Below are 10,293 nucleotides of genomic sequence, written 5' to 3'. Positions count from 1 at the left end.
TGAAAAATAAGCTATTTTCTTTCAAGTGCTTTGCTGCCACTCAAATTTAGCTGTAACCTCTCTATGCCTCTAATCCCCACTCTTGAAGACAAATGAGGGGAGATTTTAGCAGCCAATTGATCCTGAGCAATTGTACAGCTTATTTACGCAGAATGTCTGTAGGTGGACTAGAAATTGAATGCCAAAATTTTTCTTAGCACAAGTAGTCCTCTGGACCACGTAAGGAGATTGTTTATGCTATCAAATGCAAGCATAAGTAAAGGTAAATACCATTGGTAATACCAAACAGTAATAATGTCAGCATTGATACCTGTAGCAGAGTGATCGTAAGTGTGAACTGAGTTCATTAACCAGATTAATATCTCTGAATGTGATATGAGATGAATATTTCATATTTTTTTACCATGCATTCTGTAAATGTTACTGTTTGGCTTCCGATATTCAACAGTGTATTCACTTTAGAGAATGCAGCTATCCAAAATAAATGCTGTGCGTCCCAGATAGAGCACCATAAAAAGATTTGGGATGCAATGCAGATGTTTGGGTGAAGTCCAGTTTCATTTGGGATAAAGCAGCTGTAGATTTGGGTGGCTGTCAGACTTAATTCATTTTTTCCCATTTTTTTTCTTTTTTTTTTTTTTTTTTTTTTTGAGTTGAGGGGGGAATCTCACTTGAAGATTCAGTGTCTCCAATATTCTTTGAGTATGTAGATAGCTGGGCTTTAAAACCCAGGCTTCCTCTGTGGCCTTCAGAACAGTTTTGCAACATGGCAGTCCAGTAGAATGGAGGCTGAGAGCCATGCCATGGAAGTCAATTGTCAAACGATGGTAGTCACTTCTGTGGTTGAAACCACCAGGCAGAGTAGGAGTTTGGATGTGGGTCTCGCACATTTCGGGTGCGGGCACACCAGCAGATGTCACATGGGGTTCAGCTTTCTGGTGCAAGGTCTGCAAGCAGGGCACTTGGGCCTCAGAAACTTCATGGCCCTTGGAAAAGGAAAGTCTTCTGGCCACAGAAAGATGCATGAATCTCATCCTGTATCCTGCATTCAGGTTGGTTTAGCTGAGTAACTGTTTATCTTGTTTCTGAAGATAATTTTAGCAACTAACTTGCCTGACATACTTTAGGGCTTACTACAGAAGATCTAACCTGGAAGTTCCCAAGTGAATGCAAGTTTTGTAATGTTGCAAAACATATATAGGAGCTCTGAACATTTTTTTTACTTTACTGGTGCCCTGATTTCCAAACCACCTGCCACTGAGCCAAATGATTTTTTTTTTATTTGACAAATAAAAACCTTAGCTTTCTTTACACCACCAGATTTTTCTGAGAAACTGCCAATACTAAACCATACTTGTAGTTACCCAGCCCAATCTCTTATTTCCAAGATTGGTGAGCAGCCGTCACAGAAGTGCCAAAATGATCCTGCGCAAAGACTAGATGCAGGAAGACACCCCCGAGCAAAAAAAATCCTGTTTGTAAACTTGGAATGAAAAAAACTGGACAAAGCCTGAAGCACTTTTTTCCAAAACTGGTTGTTCATTGCTGCAGGTCCAGTTGTTCTTCCAGTCCATACCATGCCATAAGAACATCTTGTCCCTCTTGACACTGAGAATTTTGAAAGTAATTAGAAAGTACAGCCCAAGTAAAGACTTCAATGGACTACTTGCTGAATGAAAGCATATTTCTTCCTATCAGCTTTGAATCTACTAGGTTTTAATTGGATTGACTGTCTTCTTATTCACATACCACGCTGCTGGAAGAAAAGAAGGCACCAGCTTACTTTCCCTGTACCACCTATATGAAGTTTTATTGTGTTCCTGTCTGTTCATCGCCATCCTGAACAATCCTAATCTTTCATTGTCTTTCTCTGAACCTTGCAATGTCCTTGCTGGGAACGGCCAGTGCAGTGCTCCAGACCAGGCTGTATCTCCAGTTTAATGTCAAAACCGATTCTGTATGATGTGGTCTATATTTAGATTACAATTGCACATGCTTCCTGTTTCGAGGAAATATTCATGCTCTGAACTAAATAACCAGCAGTCTCAAATGTTTTTATGTCCATTCGTCAAAAAGGTCACTGCTGTACAACCATGCAGTCAAAAATGCACTGTTGACTGTAATTGGACACGTAACTAGTACTGCTACAAAAAAATTTAATTACCATGTATTCAGAATGTAAATGTGTTTTTCACATGGAAACATTTAGGGCAGTACACTTATGGTAATAGGTGGCCAGATGAATAGAGACAATTACAAAATATTAATAGATCTCCCTTTTATCAGGAAAAATCTTAATATGTTTTTTATAAACTTAATAAATCATGATTGAATATTGACCACTGAGAATGTGTTTGTTAAAAAGTGCCCTAGATTTCAGTTACAATCTATTATATTTGAGAGAACAAAAGTTGTTGTGTGTGGGGAGAAGAGTTACACTTTCCACAGTATTAAGTTGCTGTAATGTTCTGTAATTGGAGTCAATGTTATTTTTCCGTCATGTCTACACATACACAAGGCCCCATTGTGTATTCCTCAAAGCAGAAAATTTAGATTTTTTTTAAATTATAAAAATACAAAGCAATTTCTGTAGGTTTTTTAGCATTTAAAAATGTGTTACTCTTTCAGCATTTTAGAGTAGGCTAATTTCTTCAGAACTTTAGGCAGTTTAAAGCTGTAAATCATGACTGCGGTCATTACTACTTACCGTAGTGATTACAGCAAAGCTTAAGTTGTACAACTGGGAGGTAATTTTCAAGAATACCCCAAATAAATCAGAAGTACAATGTCAACAGAGCTGTTTAGTCCATGTATCTATCTTATTTTCTGTGGAAAGGAGAGAAGTAACACTTGGATGTTAAATTTAGAGGGTTAAATTATGACTTGTAATTAATCATTGTTCAAAAATAATCTTTGGAATACCTATGCTAAATCAAAAGCTGAATATCTACTTACAAATCACATTTTTTAACTTTCTTTCTCCTGATCCTTTGAAATATTGGCATATGTTTTTCAGGCTTCATTTTTTCTGCAACTGTGGTTCAGACAGTCATAGAGAATATGCTTGTTATGTTTGGCAAGTTGTGAAGACATGTTGCGACATAGGGTAGAGCTGTTATTGCTCATTTAAAAAAGAATTGGCCTGAATTTTCAGTGTAATAAAATTCCATAGAATCGTAACTGGCAAGAGAAGGAACATTGGAAAGTTGGCCTTCATTTGCAAACACCATTTTCTTTGGGCGCCTCAATACAAGAAGGACATCAAACTATTAGAGTGTGTCCAGAGGAGGGTCACCAAGACGGTGGAAGGTCTCGAGGGCAGGACTTAGGAGGAGCGACTGAGGTCACTTGGTTTGTTCATCTTGGAGAAGATGAAGGCTGAGGGGTGACCTCATCACAGTCTACAACTTCCCCAAGGGGGGGCAGCGGTTGGGGAGGTGCTGATCTCCTCTCTCTGGTGAGGATCGATAGGACACGAAGAAATGGAATGAAGCTGTATCAGGGGAAGTTCGAACTGGACATTAGGAAAACGTTCTTCACTGAGAGGGCAGTCAGTCACAGGAACAGGCTCCCCAGGGAAGTGGTCACGGCACCAAACCTGTCAGAGTTCAAGGCGTGGCTGGATGATATGGTTTAGTTTTAGGTAGTCCTGCGAGGAGCAGGGAGTTGAACTTGATGATCCTTATGGGTCCCTTCCCGTGTGAGATATTCTGTGATTTGCTGGAAGAAGAAAAAATCTGCCCCTTGATGTGAAAGAACTCATTGCTCACAGGTGGACCGTCTGCTGTAGTCCTGAGCAAGGTCAAGGAGCTTCCAGTGAGGTAAGACTAGGAAGTGAATTTTGACATTGCTTGCCTGATTTCCTAAATGAACATGGAAAAGCCATCAATAAATTAAAATATTATTTCTCTGAAGGATTCAGCCTGTCAAATCATCCATTTCTAGTCACTCATTTCTAATCGATGTGTACAATAAAAGGGGGCTTCAGATATGCAGATCAGGATTTCCTTCACTGTGATTTAGAACCTTCGGTGTGTTATAGACGATTTCTGCAATTTATTTAAGCCTTCTCTTTTGAATTAATCTTCAGTATTTATTATAGAAGTGTTTTCCTAGCTAAATGGTAGAAGGATGGAAACAAGAGAGGTTTGCAAGGAGAGGGACATAAAAATTTTTTCAACTGTTTGAGCTAATCACTTCTAGCACACATACTTTTAAAATGCCTTTATCTTTGTATTAGTTCTCTGTATTTCAAAGAGCAGTTTTAAAATTATTCTTAAAAACAGTGATGAGTTTGACCAAAATAGAGTGGGCATACTAAGAAAGTGCTGTGTTTATGAAGCTGCTCTCATCATACCTCACCTGAGCCCGCAGATCAGATAAAACTCTGCATTTGTAGTCATTAGCTTAAAGCAGCCGTGGCGTGGCTGGCGCTGGGTTGGTGAACCCTCCACGTGTGACATCGACACCAAATCCCTCTCCATTTCTGGACAACGGTAATGGCAAGATAAAAATGACATATATAATGTACTGACCCAGGAAATGAGTGTGTAACTGTACTGTGTATCTACTGCACAATGGGTGTAATAAATACCCAGTGGCATGAATTTTCACAGAAATACTGACACAAGGAGCTGTGAAATAGTCTGCCAGTGGGGATGGTTTGGTCTAACTGAAATAACTGTAGAGATTGGCTGCACCCGAAATGTAAGGATTTCTGACTTTTGAAAAAAGATTGAAACATTGTATTATAGTACCGATTTTTCTCCCTATAAATAGCACTTTCTCATTTTCTTTACCCACTTCACCCATGGTCCTTTCGATACCTCGCAGCAGAGTTCTGTAAGCTAATTGTGCACTGTTTCAGGAACCGCTCAAGGATTTAATGGATGCTTTGAGGTAGTACTCTGTCTTGCCTGTAGTGTACGACTGCAGTGTAAGCAGGACAGAGCAAAACTTGCTAGCCACTTTCTGCACAAAGTTGATCTATATATTTCCAGATGCAGTACTGTGCCCTTAAAATGCCCGTCTTGCTCCCATCCCCAGCTTGTCGAACTGTCATTTTGTCTGTTTTTTCATATCCTGGAAACAAACGGTGAGAACCTGGATTTCCTCCACTTACTCTCTCATTGCTTCCCTTAATGAGCTGATGTGTGTAAGTAAGGCGAGACCTACAGAAAAATCAGGCCAGGAGCCCCGACCTCCCCCGGCGGGTGGCTCCCCAGGGCAGGCAGCGGCTGCTGATGGCCGTGCCCGGAGTCAGCCCGGCGGGCTGAAATGCTCCTAAGAGCAGAAATGGAGGTGTCAGCTGTCCTGGCTGTTGCCGGTGCAAGCAATGCAATTAATATTGATCTGCATAGTGGTTTCAAGATTATGAAAACAAAGATGTTGTTGTTGTTGCTCTTTTCATCTTCCAGGCTACAATGAGCAGCAGCTTCCAGCGCCATTTACCGCGATGCCACCTTCTCCTTCATTACGTGCTGGCAACTGGCGTGAAACCTCGCCGCCGCGGGTAGTGTGACCTCGAACTCTCTTCCGTGGGTCGGCATCGAGCTGCACCTGCCGCTGTGCTGCTCTGGCATTCCTCCTCCTCCTCCTCCTCCTCCTCCTCCTCCTCCTCCTCCCCCGACTCACCTCAACCCCGTGCCGCGGCAGTCAGCCCTTCCTACCGCCGCTTGGGAGAACGGTGGGGGAAGGGGTCCCTCGGGCGACCGCCGCTCTTGTCCCATTTTCAGAAAGACACGTAGTTAGGAAAGGTGAGACGCACGGTGCTGACAGGCAGGACCGCTGCCCTCGGCTTCCCGGTAGGTGGGGGTGTAGAATTGGGTTGCAGATGCAGCCGTCCCTCTGCTGAGGGAGGATAATCCTCGGCGTTTTGGGGGGACGGACATGGTGGGGGCTCCTCGGCACCTCTGCCTCCTGCTTTGGCCTCGCTTTTGCCTCTTGCTTAGCCCAGGAGAGCGTGTCGTAACTCGAAATGAACGATCCTGCGTCGCAGCCCTTCCTTCTCAACTAACTCTCTTTGAGCGTTGGTCCCGTGGAGAAAGCGGGGCAGGAAGGGAAATTTAAGAGAGGAGGAGAAAAGGGCACCGAGGAGGGGCACGGAGGGGAGGGCAGAGGGGCTGAGGGCAGGACTCCCTCAGCGGGGGGCGGGGGCGGTCCGAGCAGGTGGGGAGGGAAATCTGCCCGGCTGCCCCCCCCCCCCCCCCCCCCCCCCCCCCCCGCCAGCGGCACCGCCGTCAGCCGCCGCGGCGGGCGGGCAAGCGGCCGCCGCTTTTGCAGCGGCGGTTCCCTTCGGCCCGGCCCGGTGCGGTACCGCGGCTGCTCCGCGGGGCGGGCGCTCCGCCGGCCCCGGGGCTTCCCCGCCGCTCTCGCACCGGCCCCTCACTCCCTGGCGAACGACTACATTTCCCAGCACTTCCCTCTTCCAAGCGGGCTCTGCGGGGAACCTCGCCGGCTCTCGCCATCTCCTTCCCTCGCAGGGGGCTCGGCGCGGCGGCGGGGCGGAGCTCGGCAGCCCGGGCCCCGCGGCAGCCGCGGCCCCGCAGCAGCCCCCCCACCTTCCCTCCCTCCCTCGCCCGTGCAGGCGCGGAGCCGGCGGCGCACGGCGGCGGAAGCCGGGGCGGCGGACGGCGGCGGGCAACGCCATGCGGGCGGCCGCCTGCCTCCTCTCCCTGGCGCTCTGCGCCCTGCCCGCTGCCCCAGGTGAGTCGCGGCCGCGGGGCAGCGCCGCCGCGCTTGGGGCGGGGGCGGCGGGGAGGAAGGGAAGGGGGGGGGGGGGGGGGATGCTGCGCCGAGGGCCGCTGCGGAGCCCCGCGGGAAGGGAGCCCCCGCTCCAGCCTGCGCGCCGGGGGGCGAGGGGCGCAGCCGGGTGACGGGTGCCTCTCCCCTTGCCCAGGAGGCGCCGGGCCGGCGGCGGCGGCGACAGCGGGGCGGCGGGGCGAGAGCCGCTTCGCGGAGCGAGAGAGCATCAGGCCCCTGCGGCTGGTCTCCGGCGGCGAGGGCGGCGGCGGGGCGCGGCGGCCGGCGCTGAGCACCCGGGTGCGGAGCGGCGCGGCGCGGACGCAGGTAGGCGCCGGGCGGGGGGAGCCGCGGGCGGCCCCGGGCACCTGCCGCCGCGGGCCGGCAGCCCCGGTGGGCTGCGCGGGGGGAGGACGAGGACGACGACGACGACGAGGACGGGCGAGGGGCCCCCTCCGCGAAGGCAGCAGAGGCGGCGGTGCGGTGTGTCACCCGCAGCCCTCCCCCAAGTGTGTTTTCAGCGCTGAAGGAGAAGGTCTATTTTGAAGCGTTGCTGGGCGAGACGCGGGGCTCGTTTTCCCGAGGGACCGCTGGGGTTCGCCAGCCCTGCTGCAGCAGCGCCCAGATGGGTTAAGATGGTCCCCGCGCCTGCCGATGCCCTCCCCCGGCCGTCAGCGGGTGCTCCGGGCAGGCAGAGCCCGCTGCCTGCGGCTGCCGGGGGGGCTTGGGCAGCCCCCGAATGAAAGTTGCGGTGCCTTTGCGACAGCTGGAGGGGAATTAAGCTGCAGCTTAGTCGCCGCTGCTGGCTGAAGTGTGGGCAGGGTGGGTTTGTGTTCTGCGGACTCGGATGCGTTTTTAAAAAGGGAGGTGGGGAATTGGGAGGGGGTTGCCTCAAATACAACGCGAACTTAACGTCGCAGTTTAACTTACGTACGACTACCCAAACTGGGGTATGTTTTCAGGTTTCTCTTCTAGGAAGGCCAGTCCCTACAGCTTTTAACAAACAGCTACCCCGGCTTGCATTAAAATACAGTGATTTTTATCTTGATCGCTAAGCATCGTATTTGAGACGGTACGTGGCTGTTAGACCTGAAGGGAAAAAAACATTGAGTCTATGCTATTATGGATGAAGAGCGTAAAAAATTTCTGCGTTTGAGGTAACTGCAGACATCCGAGATGAGTTGCAGGCCCCGTTTCCTCCTTTTCCAATCGACTGCTGTCCATTTAAGAAGCAAAATAGCTGAAAAAAAATTGTCTCGGATTTCTTTTTTATAATCTGCAAAGCATAAGCACTGACAGCTTGCATTCTTTTTGTGTAGTTAAATAATAAACAGTCTCTTCATAGCATATGTATTTGGCTCTCAATATAACTTATTCTATGTAAAGATTTTTCAGATGTGAAGGCCATATTCACAGTACAATAAAACAGGATTCTAAAAGTTTCAAAATGGGTGCTTTGCTTAAAAAAAGAAAACAAAAATCCTCTCAGCATTTCAGGATTTTTTGAAGACCCTTGGACGCTCACAAGTTCAAACACTTTGTGATACGTCTGTTTAGAAAGTAGCAATAGGTGCATTCGGATCTAGTATTAGGATTCAAATGCCAGTCTTACAGAACAAACCATTAGTTAATGGGTTTTGTTTTTCTGAATGTCTCAAGTTCTATTCACCAAATCTTGTGCTTGTAAAACGTTTTCGAGTCATCCTCATTTAGTTAAGTTGTCAGTATTAACATTACTCCAACCAGAAAAGAAGTAACACTAGTGGGTTAAAAAGGGTTAAATGCATTTCTTTCACAACAGTCTGCAGGCTAAACTGAGCTTACATTCGTAAAGCTCTGCCTGCAACAACAACTTTTGCTCCTGATCAAGAAGTTTCCCTCTGCTCCTTAAAATATCCCCAGCTTCTCCCATGGTATCGGATCGTTGTTACCCACTGAAGGATGCAGGAGCTGATTTGGAGGAGGAAAATTATGAGGCAGAAGCAGGCCAAACCGATTTTCTGTGCTTCTCGCGCAGGGCATGGTGACATCCTAATTGCAGGATACTGCATCCCTCGCCCGGAGATCTGAATTGGCTCGGCAGTAATGGGCCAGCAGCGTGGCTGCTTTTGCTTAACTACAGTTTTGTAGAAGCTCCATTGAGGAAGGTATTTTTGCAGTAATAGTGTACCTGTTGCAGTTGAGTAATTTATTTAGTATCCTGACTCTTAAAGTCTAGCATCCCATAAAAAAAACCCCAACCTTATCTCTGCCAGAATGCTTATCAAAGTTATGGACTAACTGGTTTAATTTTTGTCGTTGTTTTTGGGTGGCTGGTAAATGTCAAACGTCATGCAGTGTAAAGATGCAGAGTGCTGGATTCTGCTCACACGTGAAGAGACAGCCATGCCTACCCTGAAGAGTTAATGGTCCAGGATCAGTAGCATATAAAGGGTACAGGAACAGAGGTGCACTCTCCATCAATAAAGTTTTTATGTGTTTTAGTTTTTTGTATGATTAAATACGCTCTGACTGTCTCCATGCCCTGTTCTATCCATTGCTGTCTTTGAACAGCTATGTATCAGAGTTAGAAAAACTGGTCTTGAATAGAGATTTCAAACCAAAGTTAATGGCCTTGTCGATCAGTTTAGGGAGGATGCTTCTTGGAGGAGGTTAAAGCATTCAAGAAGAATCTCTGATGGCTAATGGACAAGCAGCTGTATCTAGAAAAGCAAAGATATGTGAATGGGATGGTGCAGTCAGAGGACTAGGCAACGAGGCTGTAGCTGTTGAATTAGTGTAAAACAATTTAATTGTGTTTTGAATTGGATACAGATAAAAGGAGAGAGAGAGAGAGAGAGAGAGAGAGAGAAGCTGGAGAGAAGGAAGTCGCATTAAATCGGATCAAATTCCTTTAATTCCTGGATGAAAGCTTTAGCTGCACAAAGGGCAGAAGTGGTACAAGAGGGATGCAAGCCTGAGTTTGGAATTGCACAAAGGGAAATGAAGATGGTTGCTCAGCGGAAAGCAGGAGCAAAGCATAGTCTTTGCAGATCAGAAGTTTCAGAACAGGCTTATGATGGAGTTGAGCCAGAGGAGTGTAATACAAGAAAAGGAGGTGAAAGAAGGGAATTGAAAGCAGAAGTGACTGGGAAGTGATGGTTAGCACATTTCTAAAAATCTATGGTTTTTTTTTCAGCATTTGTTGAGGTTTCTCTCTAGCAACGTCCTTTGTTTTGCTTGCTTGTTTGGGTTTTTTTGGGCCATTGCCATAACTATTGAGTGACTTCTCTTCATGCGTGCTTTACTATTAAATAGTAAAGGAAATACCTACATGCATGCTTTACTATTAAATAGTAAAGGAAATAGTCTATGTACTCATTCTAGAAACCCAGAATGTAATTGCTTAAGAAACAAAATCAACGTGCTCGCAGTTGTAGTTGTCTACGGTTGCTGGATTTCAGAGCACAGCGCAAGGCAAATGTTGTAGGCTGTTCTATATTCATGCCATTAATGTTTTAAGGTACAGTGTGTAGTGGACATTGGAGAATTCACGCAACTTTGGGTTTCTGC

General features: G+C 47.0%; 1 protein-coding gene across 7 annotated transcripts in view; it reads left to right on the top strand.

The window, feature by feature from the left end:
- The first annotated feature begins 6,615 nt into the window (after positions 1 to 6,615).
- Positions 6,616 to 10,293, top strand: part of ADAM22 (ADAM metallopeptidase domain 22) — a 139,991-nt gene continuing 136,313 nt past the window's right edge. For all 7 annotated transcript variants that reach the window (XM_049798187.1, XM_049798185.1, XM_049798186.1 and 4 more), the window contains exons 1-2: positions 6,616 to 6,705; positions 6,899 to 7,068. In XM_049798187.1, the coding sequence (XP_049654144.1) occupies positions 6,648 to 6,705; positions 6,899 to 7,068 (228 nt within the window). In that variant the 5' untranslated portion in view covers positions 6,616 to 6,647. The remainder of the gene's footprint in view (positions 6,706 to 6,898; positions 7,069 to 10,293) is intronic.

Source organism: Accipiter gentilis, chromosome 4 (assembly GCF_929443795.1).
Source record: "Accipiter gentilis chromosome 4, bAccGen1.1, whole genome shotgun sequence".
Taxonomy (NCBI): domain Eukaryota; kingdom Metazoa; phylum Chordata; class Aves; order Accipitriformes; family Accipitridae; genus Astur; species Astur gentilis.
Note: the sequence above shows the minus strand (reverse complement) of the source record. Positions and strands in the feature narration are given on the sequence as shown.